This window comes from Nicotiana tabacum, chromosome 20 (genome assembly GCF_000715075.1).
Source record: "Nicotiana tabacum cultivar K326 chromosome 20, ASM71507v2, whole genome shotgun sequence".
Taxonomy (NCBI): domain Eukaryota; kingdom Viridiplantae; phylum Streptophyta; class Magnoliopsida; order Solanales; family Solanaceae; genus Nicotiana; species Nicotiana tabacum.
In genome coordinates, this window is record NC_134099.1 from 168,566,817 (window position 1) to 168,594,205 (window position 27,389).

The window sequence follows — 27,389 nt, forward strand, 5'->3', positions numbered from 1 at the left end:
TAGCTGTTCAAGGCTAGCTAATGTTATTCCTAAAAGAGGTCAGGTGATGCAAGCAGGCTGTCATGCATAGAGGAAGCTACTTAAATCTTTACTAGGATTGTTATCTTAAAAGCTATTATACCATGAGTGAAATAAGAGAAGACACTTTGATAATTTGACGATTACTCACGTTTATAGGTATTAAACGTAGGAGGACACATGATATTTGTCTAATATGGGACAATATCTAACTTAAGAACATAGCACTTCAAATATTCTAACATCTAATCTAACAAGTAACACCTAAGAGACCTTTATCTCTGAACACATAAATGTCCTCTCTAGTATAGCTGTCTGACTAGTGGACATCTACTGTTGACTTAACGAGGCTTTACCAGCTATAAAAATTGAGATGCACTTTGGCATAGTACATTCAGGAGGCAGTCTGACTGTCATCTTATGTGATGCGGGTTTAATCAAGTATCAGGTGTGGGCATGCACTCTTATTGCAATAGCTGCATCCTCGACCACAACTGCCAATTCTTTGAATTTTGCTTTGAGATTTTGGAGTCCATGAAATGATAGTCACATACATAAGTAATGTTGACAAGAGGGGTTGCTCTGATGGTAAACAACCTCCACTTCCAACCAAGAGGTTGTGAGTTTGAGTCACCTCAAGAGCAAGGTGGGGAGTTCTTGGAGGGAAGGATGCCGAGGGTCTATTGGAAACAGCCTCTCTACCTCATGGTAGGGGTAAGGTCTGCGTACACACTACCCTCCCCAGACCCCACTAGTGGGATTATATTGGGTTGTTATTGTTGTTGTTGTTGTATACATAAGTTAAGTAATGTAATTTTCTTCTTTAAGAGTTGTCAAATACTATTAGGTTGAGACCTTTTTACTGCAATGTGGAGTTTCTGTCCACTCCTTGCATTAGATGCTCACTGTTTTCACTATTAATTTTGCATAAAATCTGCTACGACTTTGCAGTATGGCATTATTGCTTGGATGCTGAGCACTTGTGTTGGTCTGCTGCTTTCGTTCCTAAGGTAAACCCTTCTTGTATATAACCTTTAAGTCCCAATCTCAGTTAAGTTACAGAAGCAACTGATATATTCTATTAAAGGGAACTCATTGCACACATTTTACAAGACAAAGCTTCCTTACGGCACACCATGTCCAGTTTGTGATCTATTCGTCGTATATGTTTATCTCTTATTAGTCTATTACATTACAACATGCATATCTTCTACTGGTTGCTGTGTCTTGAATGCTTGATCATACCTTGTTTAGTTGGCTAAATCCTGGGCACTAGGCAACATGATATGCTCATGGCTAGATTCTGGTTCTTTTACATCTTTACTTATTTAATATGTTCTTTCTTTAATAACTTTTTGGTTGAACTTCTGTTGTAGTAATATCATTTTACATATTGGATATGCAGCAAATCATCAGTTCTTCTGGGATTATCATTGACAGTACCCTTAATGGTAGCATGCCTGTCTATTGCAATTCCTATATGGATTCGTAACGGGTACCAGTTTTGGTCTTCAAGAGCTGAGGATACAGGTCGTGCAGGAAGCCATCTAACGCTGGGGATAAAAGAGGTTAGTTGTTCTGTAATTTTCTCCTATTTGTATACTGCTAATATCGCTGTGGTGTCCTTCGCACTTTCATTAATTGTTTGAATTAGGTTTCCTAAATTTTCTTAAGCATTACCGTTACCAATCATTTACTTTTGACGAGCAAACTCTAACCACAGCTAGTTTGAATTGAGGCGTTTGATAAGTTGAGCTATACACTTCTAAGTTTGAGGAAACGTCTTCTTTTATCATTCAAGTCAATCCCATAACTTTCTCATCACATCACTGGTTGTTGATCTAAGAACCAAACGGCTCTTGTATCCATAGGCATTGTAGTTGATAGGATTTTTTTTTGGCATCCTTTCTCTAAAACCTCATCTATATGAGCAATGTGACATTACTTGCAAAAGATTCACGCTTATACATTCTTCTACGACTTGCTATAAGAATCATAACGGCCAATTCTGTTTGCAGGGTGCTGTTCTTTTCATCTCCATCTCTTTATTTGCCGGGTCGGTTTTAGCGCTTGGAGCAATAGTGTCTGCAAAGCCTTTGGATGATTTAGATTATAAGGGATGGACTGGTAGTCGGAATGGTGTTACATCTCCTTATGCATCATCTGTTTACCTTGGATGGGCAATAGCTTCTGGAATTGCTTTGGTAGTTACTGGCGTGCTGCCAATTATATCCTGGTTCGCAACTTATCGGTTTTCTTTGTCATCTGCTATTTGTATTGGTATATTTGCAGGTAATCCTTTCACTTTAATCTCTACGGTTCCCTTTTTGATTCTTAGAACTACAAAATAATGTCATAGTCTCTCTGTTTTTCAACCTCTTTTTGGTAGTTCATTCTCTATGACAATCCTTTTACTAATAATTTCTTCTCTTTCATGTCCGAAGCTGTTATTGTGGCCTTTTGTAGCGTATCCTATTTTGAAGTTGTTGGCTCTAGAACCGATCAGATTCCAACAAAAGCTGATTTCCTTGCTTCTTTACTTCCACTGATATGCATTCCAGCAGTATTGTCTCTTGGTGCTGGTTTGTTCAAGTGGTATGTGATATTCATTTAGAAACTGCTAATGCATTTTTAGTTATGCTGTTTTAAAGATGATGAGATATTTTTTTTTAGTCATAATATATAGAACATTTTCAGGAAAGACGATAATTGGAAGCTTTCTCGAGGTGCTTATATGTTCATAATCATTGGTCTTCTTCTTTTGCTTGGGGCCATTTCAGCTATTATAGTGACAATAAAACCCTGGGCAGTAAGTGATCATCCCTTGTGATGTTGTTTCCACCTTTAAAACAGTTATTTGACATTGTTTCTATGTTTTTTCTTCTTGTTTCAACAGATAGGGGCGGCATTCCTTCTGGTGCTTCTCCTCCTCGTTCTAGCTATTGGTGTTATTCACTATTGGGCGTCAAATAATTTTTACTTGACTAGGGTTCAAATGTTACTTGTTTGTTTTCTTGCATTCCTTTTGGCTCTTGCAGCATTTCTTGTTGGATGGTTTCAGGGTAAATACTCTTCTCCCATCTTAAGATGCTCAGATAGTTTAATCTAACGTATTACATCGTGGTACTTGATAATTGATGTCAAATCCATGTTTCTATTTCAGACAAGGCTTTTGTTGGTGCATCTGTTGGTTACTTCTCATTTCTTTTCCTCGTAGCTGGAAGAGCATTGACAGTAAGTTATACTTGATAAAGACAAATAAAGAATTTAAGCGTGTTAAAGAAATTTGTGCTTTTGGTTCCTAAAATATTGACTAATTCTGATTTTGGTCCTTGTGTTATCTGGTTAAGCACATTTACCATTCAGTTAATTGAAATGTGCACTTTTGATCCTTCTGCTTGTAAGTCTTCACTTATTTTAACAAAGTATCAACTGTTAAACTATTTAATTTCTCATGTATTATGTTAAATTTGTATTATAATTCCTTATTTGAGGGTAATATAGTTCTATAATTAGTTTTAATATAACTCCAAAAATGATAATCTAAATATAAAATATTTCCTATGTAAAAGGGACCAAAAACACACATTTCAATTAATTCAAGGTTAGATATGCTTACTGAAATATCTCAAGGACCACAATCAGAATTACTAATGACTGAAGGGGTTCATAAGTGCAATTATCCTAAGCATGTTATCTATGCCTATCTTTGCTGATTAGAGTTGTATTTGCCTTGTGCTCTTGCTTACTTGTGTTCATGTTGTGTTCCCAAAAACCCTTCTCTTTCAGGTCCTTCTTTCACCTCCTATAGTAGTCTATTCCCCAAGGGTGTTGCCTGTTTATGTTTATGATGCTCATGCGGACTGTGGGAAAAATGTCAGGTTTGTCAATTTCCTCCACTTGTTTAAGATTTACTGTGTATAGAAGTATGAAATGCAGAGTCAAAGTTAATTGTGAACTCTTAATTTTAGAGGTACACCAATTATTTAAATATGTATTTTTATTTGCAAGTATTTCACCAATCAATTTACTATCTGATATTGCATGACTTGACAGCTAATTCTACCTGAAATCATTTGTTGACAGTGCTGCATTTCTTGTGCTCTATGGCATCGCATTGGCTATTGAGGGCTGGGGTGTGGTTGCCAGTTTGAAAATTTATCCACCATTTGCTGGGGCTGCTGTATCAGCAATTACACTCGTTGTGGCCTTTGGCTTTGCTGTCTCCCGTCCATGTTTGACACTTGAGGTTTGCTTGTATATCTTGGAATAGCTGTTCTAATTGAGCTATGTAGACTTTCTTTTTTGTGTCTTTGGTGTCTGTATCATAAACTCTGTACACTGCAGTCAATGTGGTAACTTTGATGATGAGTTTTCATCAACAGTTCTTCTGCTTGTACTACCTCTTTTAATATCATGCTTTACTTTCTAACATATTCTGTAAAATTAGATGGTGGAAGATGCTGTTCATTTTCTTAGCAAGGAAACCATGGTCCAGGCAATTGCTCGATCTGCCACGAAGGTACAATCATTTTTATTAATAGCTGGTTACTCATTTAATTTTTCCATTATATGTTTTTGCTTTTAGGCTATTACTTCTAGTGTTTTTGTTTCTATAGTCCTTTATGGTCAGAACCCTTTCTGAGGGTGATTCTTGTTTTCAATTGAAAGTAGAAAATGTTTTGCCACTTAAGAGGTCATTTACATATTTTATCCAAATGGTCCCACCTTATTGCATAAGATTTTGATGGGGAATACTAAGGCTGTCTAAGGGAAGGGTACTAGGTTCTTAAGGGTTAAGGGTACGGGTAAGGGGAGAGTTCCTATTTGTCTTCATTTCTCAGGAAATTCGCGCAGCGAAAGATCCTGAATTTGAGACTTTACAACAATGGCGACCCAGTGAAAATCCCACTAGTGGGGTCTGGGGAGGGTAGTGTGCGCGCAGCTCTTACCCTTATCCCAAGAGGGTAAAGAGGCTGTTTCCGATAGACCCTCAGCTCAAGAAGATGAAAAGAGACAATATATCAGTACCATCAATAAATACAGAAAAAAAAAACAGCATCATAAGAACATAGATGAAAAGTAAAACATTAACCAGTAGATAAATCCCAGCATTAAGAGAGAAGAAAGAGTAATGTGAACTCAACATTAACCACTAGCAATCTAAGCCAAAATCCTAATAGACTAGCCTCACTCTGGTGCGCTGTAGAGATATGCACAACTACTGAAGGTATTCTTAATTAAGAATTTGAGACTTTATACACCAAATTTTTTCTCTTAAACGAAGGTATTCTTAATTAAACCTTTACCCGAAAAAGAAAATTGGGTGTTTTTATCAAATCGTCTTTTCTTAGATTAAGATGTCATCAGACCTGTAAGTTTAAGAAGGAATGCATTGAATTCCTTCTTTTTGCTCTTCGCTTAGCTACACCGGCTTACATATGCTCTACCCAGCTCCTTGTCTAGCAGCCAAGAACAAGAGAGCTACAACACTTACGTTGTTGAATGATTTAGGATCAGATGAGAAAATCATTTCGTTAAGAGGATTTAAGGTACATGGTAAGGGTACTTTTACTGGTACCCTATCAGTACCCCTACCGGTCCTTTGGGGGGGGGGGACTTAAGGTTGTAGTACCAATACTTAGGGGTAAATTTAAATTAAAAATTAAAAAACTTTATATTTAAATACAAACTTTAGTGGATGAAAAACATTCAAGGCTATGGAGTGCTTTTTATTTTATTTAATTCAATGTAAACATTAGATTTCTAATACAAGTTACAAGTATTTATTTGTATTTCAACATTTGTAAAAATAAAATTACATATTTCTTTTGAACGATTTACGTAACTGTTCAATAATTTTTTGTGATTCTTCACTTGGAATTGTTAGTACTTGTTCGTCTGCGTCCCTACCATCTCCGGTAGATTGTATTTCATTATATGCATCGTCGTCTTGAATTATTTCTAGAATGCCAAAGTTTCTTCTCTCCGTTTTAATCCAATCTCTGAATAAAACGGTAGTCTCCAAGGTGTCTTCTGCCAATGAGTATCTGTGGTCTCCAGTTGAAATCGTGCTGCACTAAAAGCGCTTTCGGAAGCTACTGATGAAGCTTGAATAGTTAGCACATCTCAGGCCATTCTTGAATGAGTCGAAAATGTTTATTCGTTCATTCTCTAATATTTCAGCAAGTCAACCATTATTTTAATATCATCTTTATAGTCTTTTTTTTGTTTATACTCAAAAAATAACATCGAAATTCCAACTATATAAATTAACATGCTAGAAATAGTTGGATAATATACCCCAGAAAATTCTTTAGTAGCATAGAATTTTTTTTTCTAAAAAATGAATAAGATGGAAAATGGTATCCCAATCAACATCTATTATCATATCATGAACAGATGAAACATGGGCATTATACATGTTGGTAATAGGCAATCAATATTCATAAGCAACAAACAACGTATCAGATATTGAATTCATAAGCTACAGACAACATATCATATACTGAATTCCATCTAGTTGCAACTTCTTTTGGAATTTTTCTATAGGGTAATTCACAAGATTCACAATGTATCTTAAATTCTTTACGTCTAGCATGTATTGAGAGCGAAAAATGTAACCAACCGCAAATCTAATTTTGTCAAGAGTAGTGCCAAATAAAGTAAGTCTATCTTGAACAAACAACAACAATAACAGACCCAGTGTAATCCCACAAGTGGGGTCTGAGGAGGGTAGTATGTACGCAGACCTTACTTTTAACTTTAAGAAGGCAGAGATGCTGTTTCCGGTATACCCTCGACTTAGGAAAGGTAAAAGGAAGAGCAACAACAAGCACGCCAATTAGAAAACCGAAGCAAAAATACAAAACTAAAACTAAGTACTACAATTAGAAAGCCGAAACGAAAGCAACAACAAGTAATCACAGAATTCAAGGAATACAAAAATACACAAATAACACTATCTCATGTACTAAAGCTACTGTTACAGACAAGGACAACGCTCGACTGCCTATCCTAACCCTTTACCTTTATTCTCAACCTCCATACCTTCGTATCAATGGTCATGTCCTCAGTGAGTTGGAGCAACGCCATATCTTGCCTAATCACCTCTCCCCAATACTTCTTCGGCCTGCTTCTACCTCTCCTTAGGCCCTCCAGGGCCAACTTCTCACACTTGCTCACCGGTGCATCTGTGCCTCTCCTCTTCACATGCGCGAACCATCTAAGTCTCGCTTCCCATATCTTGTTCTCCTTAGGGGCCACGCCCACCTTGTCCCGAATAATGTCATTTCTAATTCTATCTAACCTGCTATGCCCGCACATCCATCTCAACATCCTCATTTCAGCCACCTTCATCTTATGGACATGAGAGTTCTTGACCAGCCAACACTCCACCCCATACAACATAGTCGGTCTGACCATCGCTCTATAAAACTTACCTTTAAGTTTAGGTTGCACATTCTTATAACACAACACTGGAATCGAGCCTCTATTTCATCCACTCCGCCCCAATATGATGTGTAATATTTTCGTCAATCTCTCCATTCCCTTGTATAATTGACCCAAGGTATTTAAAACTCTCTCCTAAGGATGACTTGAGAATCAAACCTCACTTCTTCGTCCACTACCTGAGTCGCACCACTGAACTTGCACTCCAAGTATTCTGTCTTGGTCCTGCTCAACTTGAAACCTTTAGATTCCAGGGTCTGCCTCTAAATCTCTATCCAGTCGTTAACACCGCCTCGCGTCTCGTCAATTAGAACAATGTCATCTGCAAATAAGATGCACCATAACACATCTCCTTGTATGTGGCACGTCAGTGCGTCGGTCGCCCAGGCAAATAGAAATGGACTGAGGGCTGACCCCTGGTGCAACCCTATCATAGCTGGGAAGTGTTCCGAGTCCCCTCTCATGGTCCTCACTCGAGTCTTAGCTCCATCATACATGTTTTTAATAGCCCTAATGTAAGCAACATGAACACCTCTAGCCTCCAAACATCTCCACAGAACCTCCTTTGGCACTTTATCGTATGCCTTCTCTAAGTCGATGAACACCATATGTTAATCCCTCTTCCTTTCCTTGTACTGCTCCATCAACTTCCTAACTGGTTTTTAGAAATATCCACAATCCTCCTCAACCTAAGCTCCACCACCCTCTTCCAGACTTTCATAGTATAGCTTAGTAACTTGATGCCCCGGTAGTTGTTGCAACTTTGGATATCACCCTTGTTCTTATACAGTGGGACCATCGTACTCCATCTCCATTCTTTGGGCATCTTCTTCATTCTAAAAATGACATTAAATAACCAGGACCAGTCGCTCTCCCCCTGCTTATCTTATGCATAGCCTCAACCTCCTCGACTCTTCTACGCCTACAATACTCGAAGTCCCGACGACTCTCAGAGTGTTCTAAGTCGTCTAGCTCAATGTTCCTATCCTCCTCTTCGTTCAAGAGTTTATGGAAGTAAGTCTGCCATCTACGTCCAATAAGTGCCTCATCCAATAAAACTTTGCCGTCCTCGTCCTTGACGCACTTTACTTGGTCCAGGTCAGGAGCCTTCCTTTCTCGTACCTTGGCTAGCCTATACAACTTATCCACTCCTCTACCTCCAAGCTCTTCATAGCAGCTTTCAAACACGGCAGTCTTGGCCGCACTGCTAACTTTGCTTCCTTCTTAGCCATCTTATACCGTTCCTTATTCGTCCTTTTCACCTCTTCGTCCACGCTCTCCAAAAGCTTAAGATATGCCGCTTTCTTTGCTTCCACTTTCCCTTGAACCTCAGTACTCCACCACCAATCCCCTTTACGGCCACCGGATGAGCCTTTCGAGACTCCAATACCTCTCTGGCAGCCTCCCTAATGCAATTCACAGTCGTGGTCCACATACTACTCGCGTCCCCACTACTTCTATATGCTCCCATAACCAACAACTTATCTCCCAACTCTTGTGTTCTATCTTTATTCGTAGCTCCCCACTTGATCTTAGGTAGACCAAACACAACCCTCTTTTTCGCTTCCTCATGATCTCCGAGTCCATGACCAGAAGCCTATGTTGAGTCGTGAAGTTCTTACTCGGGATGACCTTACAGTCCGTGCACAAACCTTTACCAGACTTCCTGAAGAGTTGATACTCAATCTGGGCCCTGGCCACCGAACTCTGAAAGGTGACCAAGTGCTCATCCTCCTTCGGGAAACTAGAGTTAGCTATCACAAAATCAAAAGCCTTACCAAAGTCCATCAGTGAAGTATTACTTCCGTTTCTAACTCCGAAACCAAAGCCGACATGCACGTCATCGTAGCCCTAGATGTCGCCCCAATGTGGCCGTTGAAATCCCTTCCTATGAAAAGTTTCTCAGTGTACGGAATACCACACACAACCTCATCAAAATCCTCCCAGAAACACCTTTTGACCTCCTCGTCCAAGCCCACTTGAGGTGCGTACGCACTTATCACGTTTAAAGTAAAACCCCCAACAACTAGCTTAATGCCTATCAACTTGTCGTTAACCCTCCTAACCTCCACCACTAGCTCACGAAGATCCCTATCAACCAAAATACCTACCTCGTTCTTGCCTTCCACGCGTCCAGAGTACCAAGACCATCTACATCCCATGCCTTATCTCCCACCCATCTAGTCTCCGGTAGACAAGCTATATTGATCTTCCTCTTATAGAGAATCTTCGCTAACTCTATAGGCTTTCCCGTCAAAGTCCCTAAATTGCAAGACCCAACTCGCAACTTGGAGGCATCCATCTTGAACTACTAAGTTATAAATATGACATGCACATCTAATATGAAATAAATCCGGAAAAGGTGGAGTTAATCTAGTTTTCAAAACTCCTACATCAGAAGTGTTACTAGAAGCATTATATAAAGTAATAGTAATAATTTTGTTAGAAAGTCCATAAAAATCACAAATTTCTTTAATCTATTTAGAAAAAAAAATACTAGCGTGTCGATCATCAATAAATTTATAACCAATAATGCGTTTTTTCATAACTCAATTGTTATATATCCAATGACATGTAACTGTTAAGTAATCATAACCATTTACAGTACGACCTATGTCAGAAGTGATAAAAACTCTATAATCTTAGTGGAAAAATAAATAATGTAAATATTGTTGATATTCACGTTGAAATTTAAAAACATCATTTCTAACAGTTCTAGGAAAACCTTTGAAAAGCAGGATTATACGTTTCTTGTATGTAACGAATAAACCCGTCAGATGACGGAAAACTAAAAGGCAAACCCTGTACATCAACCATTTTTGCTTTATTTTCCCTATCCATTTTTGGTCATAATGGAGAAGACCTCCTGTCATAGGGTTAATTTGTGGTTGTACATTATGAGAACCATGCTCAGACTGAGTAGGATTTGTTTCAGAACGGGGACTCCCTCCCTAGCAAGACAAACATCTTTGTGATTAAGTTGCATATGCTTCATTAAACCTCCCATTCCGCCATGATCACCTAGATGTTAGAAATATGAGGGATTTCTATTTTTTCTTGTTCATGATTTTCAGAATTCTAAATCTCTAATTTGCAAGGCCCTTTTGTACCGTTATTGATGTCATCGGCGTGTTATGTATTTCAGTTTGATGTGCGTTCTGGCATTGTTCTCTCTTGTCTTGCTTGAATGTGTCATGCACTGCAGGTTTCTCATTTTTTTCATATTGTACTTTAGTTGAATATCAATTATTTGTTGTTAAGATTTTCTGTTATCTTTTGGTATCAATTATAAATGTCAAATGGTCACAAGATATAGTGTGACAAAGAGGTCTGCATATAGAGAGAGACATGAATATCGTCTACACACTGCTTGGGCTTCACTGTGCTTAATGCTATATAAGCATTAAGACAGGGTTCACTTGTTCTGGTGATACTTTTAATTGCTCTTGAGAGTAATAACGATATAAATCATGAGACTTTCATGGTGATTGGTGTCTTCTGATTCTTGTCCCTGTAAACTCAAGATAAACTTCTTGTTAATAAATTGATTTTCTTGTCGAATCTCAATTCTGTTAATGGTTTCTCAGACCAGAAATGCTTTATCCGGAACATACTCTGCCCCCCAGAGGTCGGCCAGCTCAGCTGCTCTATTGGTTGGTGATCCAACAATGATGAGGGATAGGGGAGGCAATTTTGTGCTTCCACGAGCAGATGTCATGAAATTAAGAGATCGTCTCAGAAATGAAGAACTGGCTGCTGGGTCAATTTTCTGCAGGTTAAGGAATAGGACACTGAGGCGTGAAGCAACTAGTGATGTAGGTCACCGAAGAGAAATGTGTGCCCATGCTCGAATTCTGGCTTTAGAGGAAGCAATTGACACTGAATGGGTTTACATGTGGGATAAGTTTGGCGGTTACTTACTTCTTTTGCTTGGTTTGACTGCTAAAGCTGAGAGGGTACAGGTAAACTATATGTGTTACAAATTACTTGTATGCTTTTAAACTTTTTTTCCCCCTATTGCTGAACTTAGCATGCTTTGCCAGGATGAGGTTCGTCTGCGACTTTTCCTTGACAGCATAGGGTTTTCAGATCTTAGTGCCAAAGACATAAAAAAATGGCTCCCAGAAGACCGTAGGCGATTTGAAATCATACAGGAGAGGTAAATGAATCCTTAGAACTGTTCTGGTAAATCTGCTGCACTTAGGAGAGTCAGAGTTCTTCTAAATTTGTTTAATTGGTTCTTGCAGTTATATGAGGGAGAAGGAGATGGAAGAGGAAATCTTGATGCAGAGACGTGAAGAGGAAGGAAGGGGTAAAGAAAGGAGGAAAGCTCTCCTTGAGAAGGAGGAACGCAAATGGAAGGAAATAGAGGCGTCACTTATATCATCTATTCCTAATGCTGGGAATAGAGAGGCAGCGGCGATGGCAGCTGCAGTGCGTGCAGTAGGAGGAGATTCTGTTCTTGATGATTCTTTTGCACGGGAAAGAGTCTCAAGCATTGCACGTCGTATTCGTGCTGCTCAGCTATCTCGTCGAGCACTTCAGGTCATACCTACCCTCTACTTAAAGTGCAACTAAGATCTTGAAGTATGATGCTGAATTCTACCTAATGCCTTTTGTCACGACCCAAACTAGGGGCCGTGACTGGCACCTGCCGAGCGAACCCTTAACTATGTCGTAACAACCATCAATAAAACATGCATTGGGTCCCAACCGACCCTTTGCCATCAATCAATGCTTTAATTTAACAAAGGATATCTGTATGAAGGCTCAAAGGTTTAACATGTAGACATAAGTATCAACGTGAGGCATCATTCAATTAAATTCCGAAGCTGTATATACCTTCGGAGTATCAGTGAGTATCAACGCAAGGCATCATTTTTTTTCTCGATAAGGTGATAAATTTTATTGATTGGGAAAATACCTGTATACAAGAGGTATACCAAAACGTAGAGACTCTACATTAAAGCATGTTTCTCTACAAAAGACACTTAATCATCTATATAAATAGGAATCTCATGGGTGCACCAAAAAGCAATTAAAGTCAGTAGGCTATTCCTCAAATGTACAAAATCATGTTCATTCCCCTCAAACGCCCTCCTATTCCTCTCCTTCCATACAACCGACATAAGAGCTAGCAAGGTTACCTCCCATGCCCTTTGTCTTCTTTTCTTTCTTCTACCGGCCCAACTGTGCAACAGATCTCTAACAGTGCCTGGCATCACCCACTGTACTCCAAAGTAGTCCAAAACCACCCTCCACAGCCCCGATGCCACTCGCAATGCAACAAAAGATGATCAACTTCTTCACCCGAGCATTTGCACATATAGCACCAACTCACATAAGTAATATTTCTCTTCCTCAAGTTTTCCGCTGTCAAAATTGTTCCCCTTTCCTTGGCGCCCTTGGGATCCACACCAAAAGGTTTGGAAAAACGTATCTCCTCTCTCACCAACAACTTCTGACAGAAAGATTTGACCTTAAATTTACCATCACTCCTCAACACCAACCTTCATGAATCCTGATTGCAAGGTAATAAAATCTGCTTATACAGTAACTCTATCAACCTTTGGAACTCCCCTATCTCCCAGTCTTGTAAATTCCTCCTAAACGTGATATCCCAAAGAACCTCCCTCTCATGTACCCTTCGGATTTGATGAACTGTTAACTCTCTCTGGTTCGATACTCCAAATAAGCTAGGGAAGGAGACCCTTAATGTATCCTCCCCACACCATTTATGATTCCAAAAACTATTTCTTCGCCCATCCCCAACCCTAAATGTTACATGGCCACTGAAGTCTTGCCATACCTTCATAATAATCCTCCACATACTGCACCCAAACAGAGCTGTAACAGATTTACTCCTCCACCCTCCTAACACAGTGCCATACTTTTCCGCTACCACTTCCCTCCATTGAGCGTGTACCTCTACACCAAATCTCCATATTCATTCCCTAGCCAAGCTCTATTAAACACCCTCAGATCTTTTAACCCTAACCCCATTTGTTTGGTGTAGACTAGAGTGTCAGCCTCTCATCTAAATGGATCTTTTTGGTACCATCTGCTTCATTTCATAGGAAATTTCTTTGGAGCCTTTCTAACTTCTCTGTAACCTTTCTAACTTTTCTGTAACTCTCACCGGTGCCTGCAGCAAAGACATATAATATTTAGGGATGCTCGAGAGAGTACTCTTGATGAGAACTTCCTTTCCTCCTTTTGATAAGTACCTCTTTTGCCAACCTTACTAGTCTCCTTTCATCTCTTTCAATAACAGTATTCCACACAAATGGATCTTTATGTGAGGCACCCAAGGGCAAACCTAAGCACGTAGAAGGTAAAGCACCCACCTTGCAATTGAATACTTGTGCTAGGCATTAGATATTTTCTACCTCTCCCACCAGAATAATCTCACATTTGCTAAGGTTGATCTTGAGCCCTGACACAATCTGAAACCACACCAAAACCTGCTTCAAATATGTCAACTGAGCCACATCTGCATCACAAAAGACCAGCGTGTCATCCACAAACAGTAAGTATGAAACCCTAACATTGCTATGTTCCCCGAACGACACTGTAAAAGCCCTTAAGAGTCCTCCACTCACTGCCCTGTCCATCATCTTGCTAAGTGCTTCCATCACTAAGTTAAATAGCATAGGGGATAATGCCCCCCCCCTGCCAAAATCCCCTCGATCTACCAAAAAAATCACATGGACTACCATTTACCAAAACAGAGAATCTGATAGAAGAAATACAGGCCCTAATCCAACGCCTCCACCTCTCTGCACACCCCATCTTCATCAGAAATGGGACGTAGACCGACATGTGATAATAACGGAAGAATGACAAGTGAAACCCCCACAACTCTGTGTGAGGCTCACTGCCGAAAGTACTGAACCCCTCTTTAGTATTTGTTAGAATAGGTCTGAAACCGAATTTATCTTTTTCCTGTTACTCTTTTTATGATGATCCATCAAAACAATCACAAGCTTAACCCCAAATCTTTTTTGATAGGTACTTGACCCAAATTCCTGTATGGTGATTTTCCTGCTTTTTAAAATCTTTTCTGTTGCAGACAGGACTTGCTGACGCTGTGTGTATACTTGATGATGAACCCACAACTAGTGGTAGACAGTGTGGTCAGATTGATCCTAGTGTATGTCAAAGTCAAAAAGTTAGCTGCTCGCTTGCTGTAATGGTCCAGCCCGAATCTGGACCTCTTTGTTTGTTCGGCACTGAATTCCAGAAGAATATTTGCTGGGAATTTCTTGTGGCTGGCTCTGAGCAAGGCATTGAAGCTGGACAAGTTGGGCTTAGATTAATTACTAAAACTGATAAGCAAACTACTGTAAAGGAGTGGAGTATAAGTGCCACCAGTATAGCAGATGGAAGGTTTGCAAGCTTTTCCTCTTTGTTTCTGTGTGAATTGCTGTGTAAAGGTGGTCTATGTGGTTACTTAGGACTTCTGTCTTGTTCTTCTTTTCTGATAAATCAATGTATATTTTATTACTACCCACTAAGGTGGTGTTAACTATACAAGAAATAGTACATAAACTCCTTAAAATAAAATAGAGGCTTTTGTCTTGTTTCTTGTTTAGTCCACTTCATTTTTGAGTGTTGAGTAGACTCAGATGGCCATCTGACATGTACAAGCATTATTTTGCAGGTGGCATATCATAACAATGACTATTGATGCTGAATTGGGTGAAGCAACTTGCTACCTAGATGGAAATTTTGATGGCTACCAGACCGGGCTACCACTGAGAGTGGCTAGCTGCATATGGGAGCTGGGAACAGATGCCTGGGTGGGCATAAGACCACCTATTGATGTTGATTCATTTGGGAGATCAGATAGTGAAGGAGCCGAATCAAAGGTGCACATAATGGATGTATTTCTTTGGGGAAGGTGCTTGACAGAAGATGAGATTGCAGCTCTTCCCGCAGCTATGGGTTCTGCTGAATACAACATGATTGATCTGCCGGATGATAATTGGCAATGGGCAGATTCTCCAACTAGGGTCTGTGTTTTTCAGTTCGAATGATTTGTTTCCAGTAATGCATCTTATAGTTGTCAATTGTAGATAAAATGGTCCTTAGGTCTTTCTCCCTTTAATTGTAGATGCTCTTGTTCTAGATATTTGAAGGAAAAAAATTTACTACCAAAAACTTTAAGAAACCCGATTGGTGGAGTTGATTGATTGATAATTTGCTACTGCTAATTTCGTCATATCAGGTAAACATAAAAGAAATAGTTGCTTGTCCTTTGGAATTTGTCTCATGGTTGCTACTTGGTTCATCTTGCTTAGGTTGATGGGTGGGACAGTGATCCTGCGGATGTAGATCTTTATGACAGAGATGATGTAGATTGGGATGGGCAATATTCAAGTGGGAGGAAGAGAAGGTCAGAACGTGATGGGGTTGTGTTGGACGTGGATTCTTTTACTCGAAGGTTGAGGAAGCCTCGAGTAGAGACACAGAAGGAAATCAATCAACACATGCTTTCATTGGAAATGGCTGTGAAGGAGGCTCTCTTAGCAAGAGGAGAGTCACATTTTACTGATCAAGAGTTTCCTCCTAGTGACCGCTCATTATTTATGGATCCACACAATCCTCCATCTAAATTGCAGGTGAGTCCACCGGCAACGCTTTGCTCAGTTTTATTGGTCTTCTGATTTTCCGGGTTCAATTACGATGTTTTGTACCTTAGCTGATGTCAGTTCATCCCAGGTTGTTTCTGAATGGATGAGGCCTACTGATATAGTGAAAGAGAAGCATCTGGATTGTCACCCATGCTTATTCTCTGGAGTAGCAAATTCTTCAGATGTTTGCCAGGTTGTGCTACTCTTCTTCATACTGTTTGCTCAAAGTATCACCTCCTGTCTCCTCTTTCCTTTTGCTTGTTGTGGAGGCAGATCAAAAGTTGGTTGTTAGAATTGTCTTTGAAGATCAGGTTGCTCATTGTGATACTGTACTTTTTAATTAGGGACGACTGGGTGATTGTTGGTTTCTAAGTGCTGTTGCTGTGCTAACTGAGGTTTCACGAATATCAGAAGTCATAATTACACCAGAATACAATCAGGAAGGAATATATACAGTTCGCTTCTGCATTCAGGTTAGACTGTTTATTTGTACAGTTACTTGCTGTTTTTTGCGCGAGTTTGTTTCTTTTGCAAATCCAAATTTAAATCTTGCTTAGATGGCCTTCTTCCAATTCCAGATTTAACCCTTCTTACCTTTAGATTTAGCCATTTGAACTGTGTTATGGATGGGAGGAAGTGCTTGAGTTTTTGGCTCCTATTATTATGCATGTGGATATGAATTGTAGAGTATTCTTCTGCAGCATGTAAGATCCTAAGAGATTTCTTTAGCAGTATGCTGCCCTGGCTTTATGGTAATACTAACAAGTGCAATGTGTTCGTCAGAAAGGGCATAGAATCACCTTAGTACTTACCAGACATGAAGTGGCTGGATGTTTGCAGTTTTGATGAAAATAGAAGTTGTTTTATCGTGTCTTTGAACTCTGAATGGAAAGGGATATTAAATCAACACCTTGGAACTTGGAAGTAATACATCTCCTGTGTTCAAATTTTCGGATCTATTGACAGAGATGTTGTTAACCACTAGCAACTATTGAATATAGTTGATTATGGACCACTAGAAACTATTGATTGTAGTTGATTATGGAGGTTTAAATCATCTGAAGAAAAAGAAAGAGAACATTTGGAATTGAACAGTCAGAGACCTTGGACTTTTTCATTATATTGCTGCTTTCTTTTGTAGATCATGAAACATTCCAAGATCACTAGACATCAGCACCAAATAGTGTAGCGTATGCTGGCATTTTACTCTGATTTAATCTAGATTTTGCCAAATTGTCTTTGGATATAAGTTATGGACTTATGGTCCTTTTGGATGCAGTTTCTGCTTCAATATGCGACGTAGCAGGTTAATCGAGACTGCTCATTTTCATGCTTCCCCTTTGAGTTGATTTATGTCATCTAAGTTGATTTATGTCATCTATGTTTAGATGTTAATCAGTATTATGGTGTTTTGGAAGCTTAGCCTCTTCCTTTCCTTTTTGGAGTTGAAAAAAGAAAAACTTTGTCAGTCAAGTAGTATGACGAGGACTAGATTTTGTTTGTGTTCTTTTCCTGGATTTAAAGTGATCCTTCTTGAGAATAAGTGCGGATATGGGGCTCATTCTAGTCATTGCCTAGTTTTCTTTTTCCCTTGCTTTCACACATCGTGCACCCAAGTGAAACAAAAAACATTTTTCCCTCTTTAGAGTTGCAAGTATGTCGTGCACCCAAGTGAAAGAAAAAACATTTTTCCCTCTTTAGAGTTGCAAGTATGTATCTAAATAGTGTCACTAAATTCAGCAATACTGCATTTTTATTTGTTACTGCTGCTGGGCTTGGGGAAAAGCACAACTATATCCAGAGTCACCATATTTCCCATCAATTGTGCAATGAAGTTATGAAGCCATGCATTGTCTGTACCTTTCACTGAATTTTATACTTGACTTGCGTACATCAACGTCATGCTCTATTAGACTTCCAGATTAGATAGTGTTGTCTTTCTATGTTAATCTCCTTGAAGTTGCGTTCTAAACTGATGAGAGGATCTCAGTCAATTTATGTACTGGTTCTGTTGAGAAACAAAAAAATATAATTGCCTTTTCTGGAATAGTTGATTGCATCAAGTTAATGCTGTGGCTCTATTTATTATAGGGGGAATGGGTCCCTGTTGTTGTTGATGATTGGATTCCATGCGAGTCACCTGGTAAACCAGCATTTGCCACCAGTAGGAAGGGTAATGAAATGTGGGTCTCTTTGTTAGAAAAAGCTTATGCAAAGCTTCATGGCTCATATGAGGCATTAGAGGGTGGACTTGTGCAAGATGCTCTTGTAGACCTCACTGGAGGTGCTGGTGAGGAGATTGACATGAGAAGTGCTGAAGCACAAATTGATCTTGCAAGTGGCAGACTGTGGTCTCAACTGTTGCGCTTCAAACAAGAGGGTTTCCTATTAGGTGCTGGTAGCCCTTCAGGTTCAGATGTGCATATCTCTTCCAGTGGTATTGTCCAAGGTCATGCCTACTCAATATTACAGGTATAGAAAACAGATCCTTCTCTCTTATGACTTACCAACCAGCCAAGAAAATTTCAGTCATGCGATCTTGATTTGCATGAATTACTGCTCAGGTACGAGAAGTTGATGGCCACAAGCTTGTTCAGATCCGGAATCCATGGGCGAATGAAGTCGAATGGAATGGCCCTTGGTCCGATTCATCACCTGAATGGACCGACAGGATGAAACACAAGCTTAAGCTTGTCCCACAGGTCCCCCCCCCCCCCCCCCTCCAAGTTCTGTTTTCTGGCTTTTGGCTTTGATTGTACCTAATGAATTCTTTGGTTAGGGGCTAGAGTTTAGGGTCAGGATACCATTTATCCTGCCTAATTCCGCCTTTGGAATAACTCCGTATTGGATAGATCCTGATAATTTATCTAGAATTCCCATCTTATTTGGGGAGGAGAGGTGGAATTTTTATTTCCCAATTGTTTTTCCTCCAACTGTACTTGCTTTCTGTTGGTAGCACACCTTCCCTAATCTCTTCCACCTTCCCTAATCTCTTCCTTTTGCATGCTCGGCATAATCCCCCTTCCCCGTGTGAGCTAGCTATCTCCGTCTCCTTACCTGGCAAGGCCTTCCATTGCTCTTCTTCCTTCCCATTGCAATCTCCTCTCTATACCCCCTTCCAGTCCCATTGCAAGCCCCATATTCTCTTGCTCCTGTGTCACTGCAAGAATCCACCACCTCTCTACGTCATATGTCTTCCTCTGCATAAGAATGCTGCTGCAAAATGTGACCCTCTATGGGTGTTTGGTATGAAGGAAAATATTTTTCGGAAAATGTTTTTCAATTTTTCCATGTTTGGTTGGCTTAAATGCTTTGGAAAATATTTTCCTCGTGAACTCATTTTCCTCCGATTGGAGCAAAATATTTTCCCTATCAAGAGAAGCGAAAACATATTCCAAAACTCTTCTTCAACCTTCCTAACCCTATTCTCCATCCCCACCAACTCCCCCACACCCACCCACCCCAACCCCCGCCCCACCCCTTACCCTAAATAAAAATATTATTAAGAGCACTTTTTTTTTCTTTATGTTGTAGATTAGGTACTTCCTTTTTCATTTCAACAAAATGAGTTTTTTTTCCTCATGATGTAAAAAAAAGTATTTTCTTTCATTTAAACAAAAAAAAGTACCTTCTTTTCACGATATAGAAAGAGTACTTTTTTTTCTAACCAAAAAAAGAGTATTTCCTTTTTAGTTATGGAAGAATAAATTTCAATGTTGTCTTTGCGTGAAAAAGTAAAGTAGCACATTAGTCCCTTTGGGTTTGTGTGAATTTTTAAAAGATTAATTAAATTCTTGAGAAAAATAGAATCCTAAAAACGTTGGGTATTTGGGGTTGGGAGGGGGGGGGGGGGACAAGAAACATGGGATGAGGAGAGAGTAGCATAAAGAATTATTTTCTTAAAAAATATTTTCTATTCTCCAAACAAACATTAAAAAATATTTTCCAGAAAAAGTTTTCACTCGTCAGCCAAACAAGGGAAAATAATTGATAAAACCACTCATTTTCTAGGAAAACATTTTCTTTCATACCAAGCACGCCCTATGTCCTGGTTTCCCTTCTCTCTCCGCGAGCACTCAGTCAAGCAATCGACTATGCCTTGTTCCCAAATCTTTGGGGTGCCAACTTGAATCCTCTACAGTACTCAATTCCATTTTATTCAGATCCATTTCTTTCCAATATTATAAAATTTGCCTTTTTAAGGCAAATAATTGGCTTCCTAAGTCTCTCACTTTTCCTACATGAGTAACTAGTTTAATCTCAAACGAGTTGGTATTACCTATATTGATCCTTTGCTTACATTATGTTATGTACATCAGTTCGAATTTATTTTTCCTGCTTTTACTTGGATTCATGACAAGCCGCTAGTTTAGTAGAGAAATACAGCTGGAAATTCCCTTTAAGGGGCTGATCTCTTGCAAACTTACAAGTTCTTGAAGAAGGGCAAAATGCGAAGAGAATTTAGATGATCACAAAGTTATAGCTAACATTACATATATTGAAAAATATTTATGAACTCTAACCCACAACGAAAGTAAGATTCTTACATGTCAATTATTTACTATTTAAGACGAAATAAAATTATATAGGGTTAAGTGTCTTTTACGTATTTTAGCAAGTTGCAGATTACCCTTATGATTGAAATAGACTCATCTCCTCTTGTGGTCTCAAAATTATTACTCCCTCCGTTCCAATTTATGTGAACCTGTTTGACTGGGCACGGAGTTTAAGAAAAAATAAAGACTTTTGGAATTTGTGGTCCAAAACAAGTCAAAAAGGGATCCAGAGTATTTGTGTGATTATAAAAACTTCTCATTAAGAGTGGAATTGGAAGTTTTTAAGCTAAATTGCTTCCAAAATTAGAAAGAGGGGTCATTTTTTTGGAACGGACCAAAAAGGAAATAAGTTCACATAAACTGGAACGGAGGGAGTATGTATTACCCTCTTTTTTAGTTCATTTTTTTTTTGATTTGCACCGGGTGTCCAAGTCTCTTTGAGCCCCGACTAATCCCGGGGGTGCACAGGCCCTTGGCAAGGAGTTTCCCGCAAGTGCACCACGGTTAATTCAGGTTTTACCCAGTCCGATGGCCCTCAGAAATTGTTTGCACCCAGTGGGTTTCGAACTTGAGACCTTGAAAGGGAGCAAACCCCAAGGCTCAAGTCAATTGCCACCAGGCCAACCCCTGAGGGTTCCCCTTTTTTAGTTCATGTCTGACATAACTAGTTTCCCTCTTTAAAAGAAGCGATAAAAATGAGTTTTCCCTTATAAAGTAGTGATAAAATGTATATTACCCCACTTGGAGTTTTAAAAACTTATCAATTTAAGTCATAGGGTAATGAAACTGTCTTATCACTCTCTGATGGGACATTATGGATTGACCTTACCAGAAAAATCATTTATTTTCATTTGCCAGCCTTATAAAAGATGTACATTTTCTCGTCAAATTTTTAATGAAATTAGATGATAAGTTCTCTCATCAAGTTTTGGATGAGATTTAGTAAAGAATTTTTTTTATGATAAGTTTATAAATATTTGTGATGATGAGAAGTTGCTACTTATATTTTCTTTTCCTTTTGAAGAATGATACCAGCATAGACTCGTTGTTTCATATTTTGGTGCAACCCTAATATGAGGACTTGGGAAATTGAGAAGTCGGCTATTAAATCAAGCAATTTATTTATTTATTATTATTATTATTATTATTATTGTTGTTGTTGTTGTTGTTGTCGTCATTGTTGTTGTTATTATTTTCATTTGTGAAATAATAATGACCAAAAGCGACTTAATAGAGTTTCACTATGACAGGGTTGATTAGAAAACTTTCAGTAGGCCACGCATATTAATATTACTACTCTTTCGCAAGAAAGAAAACATGCCTTGATGACAATGAGGTAGTTCACATGATTTGTGGGACCAATATTCTATTTTCTTTTCACGAAGGTAAGCTATTTGTTTGTAAATTAAATGGTGACAGTATACATTTATTGATTTGTTATTTCAGGTCACTTTAGAACTCCCCATTTATATTATTGAGTTAATTGATAATCTACAGTTAGATCAATAATTATTAAGCCAATTATATAAATGGAGTCCTAAAAGTGACCTAAAATAACTAATAATCTAATTAATGATACCACTAAAGGATTTATACTAAGCAAACAGCAAAACTGCTGTTATACTGTTCTGTGAACTTTAATTTCTTTGCCCCTCCATTATAGTAGACAGTACCCAAAGATATTGGGGGACTAAAAATCTGAATAGTGGCTTACCAAACGCTAGACACGGTTGAATGGGTATCGTGGATCATGCCTTAACAGTGAAGGCTATTCGTCTGGGCCTTTAGAAGATGGAAGAGAAGAAACGGAGCGTTGGATTTTGCTCCATTTACTGTTATGTGGGTAGTTTGGAGAAAGAGAAATAGGAGAGTTTTTGAAGGAAACAAACTTGGTTTTGTACATTGAAGAACAGCCAATCTTTGATTTCTTTTTGTGTTGACCGCATTCTGGTCCTTCCTTTCTTTAAGGAAAGGAATGAAGGATTATGCTTATACAGCTTTTTACAAGTTGACACTCTTTTTTCCTGTTGTTTTGTTGTAAACAGGCAAACGATGGAATTTTCTGGATGTCTTGGCAAGATTTCCAGATACATTTTAGGTCTATATATGTTTGTCGTGTCTACCCACCAGAAATGCGCTACTCAATCCATGGTCAATGGAGAGGTTATAGTGCTGGAGGCTGCCAGGATTATGACACATGGCATCAGAACCCCCAATATCGGCTAAGAGCGAGTGGTCCTGATGCTTCCTTGCCCATTCACGTTTTTATCACCTTAACTCAGGTGCACTGATGTGATTAAGTTGGAACAGAATCGTTACTTATTGGCATTTATCTTTTGTTGATCAAATAGACTAATCAGAATGCTATTTTAGGGTGTGAGCTTCTCAAGGACAACAGCTGGTTTCAGGAATTATCAGTCAAGCCATGATTCAATGATGTTCTACATTGGGATGAGGATACTGAAAACTCGTGGTAGACGTGCTGCATATAACATCTATTTGCATGAGTCTGTTGGTGGGACAGACTATGTAAATTCACGAGAAATATCGTGTGAGATGGTTCTGGATCCTGATCCAAAGGGTTACACGATAGTGCCTACTACAATACATCCTGGTGAAGAGGCGCCTTTTGTTCTCTCTGTTTTTACCAAAGCCGCCATAAGTCTTGAAGCTTTATAATTTTGCATTGATGGCCCATTTGGTTTGGGTATGATTATACTTGTGGGTCCCGAGCATCTTTCTGAAGAGATTCTGCTTGGACCATTCATATCTGTCTAAGAGCTGGGTGAATGGTAAATTAGCAGTAGAAATGCTTGGTAAGTTTCTTCTCTAACTTCTTACACTATCCTTTTGCCATGGACAAGAAATTAGCTGATGCATTTCATCCTCTGAAATTCTGTCTAATCTTGTTACGTTTGGTTTTGACAAGTATACTTTATGTTTTTTCTGTCTACTTTTATCAGGCATAAAAAGAGAAGAAAGGATGTTCTGTCCTTTGCAATGGATGAAGCATGCTCTGCCTTATTCTCGGGAAGTCTGTGGTCGCTAAATCTCATTCATGTATGGGGGCTGGAAGTCTCTTCTGAGTCAATAGAAGGAAGATGGTCCATTGATTCTAGTCTTCAGCCTCTGAACGTGGTCTCGAAGCGGGTTCTCGGGGATTAGACAGTGTACATGAGTAGATGTTGTAAGAAAATAGGATTTAGTAATGTAAATGAGGGTTAACAAAAAAAGAATAGGTGAAAAGAATAGAAATAGGTGTTAGGAATGCCCTGTTGGATGGGTTATAGCGTGTTGGAGTCTGGCTGAAAATTATTTGAAGTTTCAGCACCAGTTTTGAAGTACTGGTAGACAGCATTAATTGTAAAGAAGGAACATTTTTCATTAATAGAATCAACTATTTTTTCTACATCTACCGCGTTTGTGTTTGTATTTGGAAGTACATCATACGTGGAATGGAAATGATTTGAGAAATGGAGAAAAGCAGGAAGATCAATGGGGCAAAGAGAAATTTGGACGAAGGTTCAACGAGCATGTTTTTGGTAAAAGATTAGCTGGTTTGGCCACTTTTTGAGCCGGCTATTGAAGTTTAGCCATATTTTGAATTAGTAATGATAAAGTAGCCAATCACGGAACACAAATCTAGCAATCCGGTCGCTCGGATGTATGTAGACGGTGTGAGCTATAACACACACAAATTTGAAAATCGTGCATAATTTTTGTTTTATAACCATGAAACGGGTAATGGTATGGTTCCTTAGGTCATTTTAGATGAGCCGACAAAATTTTAGTCGATTCGGGTCCGGTCGCTGGATGCATGTAGATGGCGTGGGTGACAACAGATGAAAATCTGAGAATCGATTAGAATTTCCCTTTTATGGTCATAGAACGCTAAAAAACGAGAAACGGTCATGGCGAAACGATGACTATTATTTCTTAGGTCAATTTTGATTGGCCGATAAAATTTTAGGCGATTCACGTCCGGTCGCCTGGATGCATGCAAATGACATAACACACGAAAATCTTGGAATCAAGCGGAATTGTAGTTTTATGACCCTAAAACTCCAAAAAAGAGGAACGGTCACAGCGAAACGATGACATTGTTCCTTAGGTCACTTTTGATAGGCCGACAAAATTTTAGGCGATTCGGGTCCGGTCGCTCAGACGCATGCAGATGGCGTAGGCTATATATAACACACGAGAATTTGAGAATCAGGCGTAATTCAAGATTTATGGCCCTAACACGCCAAAAGATAAGGAACGGTCACGGCGAAGTGATGACTATTGTTCCTTAGGTCATTTTAGATGGGCTGACATAATTTTAGGCAATTCGGGTCCGATCGCCCGGATGCATGCAGATGGCGTGGGCTATTGCACACCAAAATGTGTAAATCAAGCGAAATTTCAGTTTCATGGCCTTTAAATTGCAAAAAATGACGGATAGTCTTGACAAAGCGATGACTATTGTTCCTTAAGTCGTTTTTTAGGGTCGACAAAATTTTAGATGATTCGGGTCCGATCGCTCGGTCTTTTGTAGAAAGCGTAGGCTATAGCACAAGAAAATCTGGGAATCGCGCGGAATTCCTTTTTTATGGCCCTAAAACACCAAAACAAGGAACAGTCAAGGCGTTGCGATGACTATGGTTCCTTATGTCGTTTTTGATGGGCCGACAAAATATTAGGCGATTCGGGTTTGGTCGCCTGGATGCATGCAGATGACGTGGACTATAGCATACGGAAATTTAGGAATTGTGCGTAGTTCCTGTTTTATGGGCCTAAAACACCAAAAAACGAGGAACAATCATGGAGAAACGATAACTATTGTTCCTAAGGTCATTTTTGATAGGATGACAAAATTTTAGGCGATTCGAGTTTAGTCGCCTGGATACATGCAGATGGCGTGGGCTATAGCACACAAAATCTGGGAATCGTGCGTAATTCATACGCCCTAAAATGCCAAAAAATGAGGAACAATCATGGCGAAGCGATGATTATTTTTCCTTAAGTCGTTTTTGATGTACTAGCAAAATTTTAGCGATACGGGTGCGATCGCCCAGACCCATGCAAATGGTGGGGCTATAGCACACGAAAATGTTGGCGATTCGAGCAGTTTTAGTTTTATGACGTTTTAGTTTTATGGCCCTAAAATACCAAAAAATGAGGAATGGTCATGACGAGTCAATGACTATTGTTCTTTAGGTCTTTTTGATGGGCCGGATAATTTATAGGCAATTCGGGTCCGGTCGCTGGGACCCATGCATATAGCGAGGTCTATAGAACATGAAAATCTGGGAATCTAGAGGAATTCTAGTTTTATGGCCCTAAAATGCCTAAAAACGAGGAACGGTCATGGAGCGGCAATGATTATTGTTCTTTGGGTCGTTTTTGATGGGCCGACGAAATATTAGGCATTTCAGGTCCTGAAATTTTGGGAATCTGGCGGAATTCCAGTTTTATGGTCCTAAAACGCCAAAAACGATAAACGGTCAAGGCGAGACGATGACTATTGTTCCTTATGTCATTTTTTATGAGCCGACAAAATTTTAGGCAATTCGGGTACGGTCTCGAGGACCCATTCCTATGGCGTGATCTAGGAATTAGGCAGAATGCCTCTTATATAGCCCTAAAACGCCAAAATTGAAGAACGGTCATGACGAAGCGATGCCTATTGTTCCTTAGATCATTTTTATGGGACGACAAAATTTTAGGCGATTTAGGTTCGGTTGCCGGATCTATACATATGGCATAGGCTATAGAACACGAAAATATGGGAATCAGGCCGAGTTCTCGTTTTATGGCCTTAAAACGTGAAAATACGAGTAACGATCATGGCAGGGCGGTGACCAATGTTCCTTAGGTCATTTTAGATGGTTCGAATAAATTTTAGACGGTTCGGGTCCGAAAGACCGATCCCACACGGAAGACGTGTGCTATAGCGCACGAAAATATGGGAATCTGGCCAAAATCACGTTTTATGGACCTAAAATGCCAATAGAATAAGGAACGATCATGGTGGGTTGGTGACCAGTGTTCCTTATGTCGTTTTCTATTGTCCGGATATTTTTACGAGGTCCGGGTCTGTGGGCCCGGGCCCACACAGAAGGCGTAGCACACGAAAATATGAGAATCAGGCCGAGTTCTCGTTTTATGGCCCTAAAATGCCAAATAAACGAGGAACAATCATGGCGGGTCGGTGACCAATGTTCCTTAGGTCATTTTCGATGGTTGGATAAAGTTTAGGCGGTCCAGGTCCAAAGGCTCGAGCCCACGAGGAAGGCGTGGGCTATTGAACACGAAAATATGGAATCAAGTCGAGTTCTCATTTCATGACCTTAAAACGCAAAAATACGAGTAACGCTCACGGATGAGCGGTGATCAATGTTCCTTAGGTCGTTTTCGATGGTTTAGATAAATTTTAGGCGGTCCGGGTTCGAAGGCCCAATCCCATGCAGAAGGTGTGTGCTATAACACACAGAAATATGGGAATCGGGCTGAATTCTCGTCTTATGGCCCTAAAATGCCAAAACATGAGGAACGATCATGATGGGTTGGTGACTAATGTTCCTTAGGTCATTTTCTATTGTTCGGATAAATTTTAGGCGGTCCAGGTCCTGGGGCCCGTGCCCACACGAAAGGAGTGGGTTATAGCACACAAAATATAGGAATCGAACCAAGTTCTCGTTTTATGGCCCTAAAATGCCAAAACACGAGGAACGATCATGGCGGG

The 27,389-nt window shown here is 39.5% G+C and overlaps 1 protein-coding gene across 3 annotated transcripts in view; it reads left to right on the forward strand.

Moving 5' to 3' along the window:
* The window catches only part of LOC107773792 (calpain-type cysteine protease DEK1), a 36,347-nt gene extending 12,276 nt beyond the window's left edge, over positions 1-24,071 (forward strand). For 2 of the 3 annotated variants that reach the window (XM_075241225.1, XM_075241224.1), the window contains exons 10-32: positions 970-1,028; positions 1,424-1,586; positions 2,037-2,310; positions 2,463-2,613; positions 2,716-2,827; positions 2,915-3,080; positions 3,182-3,252; positions 3,808-3,899; positions 4,105-4,267; positions 4,469-4,540; positions 11,058-11,432; positions 11,514-11,629; positions 11,718-12,015; positions 14,543-14,859; positions 15,134-15,485; positions 15,774-16,094; positions 16,195-16,299; positions 16,451-16,579; positions 18,198-18,578; positions 18,671-18,808; positions 22,708-22,944; positions 23,036-23,478; positions 23,626-24,071. In XM_075241225.1, the coding sequence (XP_075097326.1) occupies positions 970-1,028; positions 1,424-1,586; positions 2,037-2,310; positions 2,463-2,613; positions 2,716-2,827; positions 2,915-3,080; positions 3,182-3,252; positions 3,808-3,899; positions 4,105-4,267; positions 4,469-4,540; positions 11,058-11,432; positions 11,514-11,629; positions 11,718-12,015; positions 14,543-14,859; positions 15,134-15,485; positions 15,774-16,094; positions 16,195-16,299; positions 16,451-16,579; positions 18,198-18,578; positions 18,671-18,808; positions 22,708-22,944; positions 23,036-23,341 (4,398 nt within the window). In that variant the 3' untranslated portion in view covers positions 23,342-23,478; positions 23,626-24,071. Of the gene's footprint in view, positions 1-969; positions 1,029-1,423; positions 1,587-2,036; positions 2,311-2,462; positions 2,614-2,715; positions 2,828-2,914; positions 3,081-3,181; positions 3,253-3,807; positions 3,900-4,104; positions 4,268-4,468; positions 4,541-11,057; positions 11,433-11,513; positions 11,630-11,717; positions 12,016-14,542; positions 14,860-15,133; positions 15,486-15,773; positions 16,095-16,194; positions 16,300-16,450; positions 16,580-18,197; positions 18,579-18,670; positions 18,809-21,912; positions 22,056-22,707; positions 22,945-23,035; positions 23,479-23,625 lie in introns of those variants that run through there. The other variant, XM_075241226.1, reaches the window with a different exon arrangement.
* Positions 24,072-27,389: the final 3,318 nt, after the last annotated feature.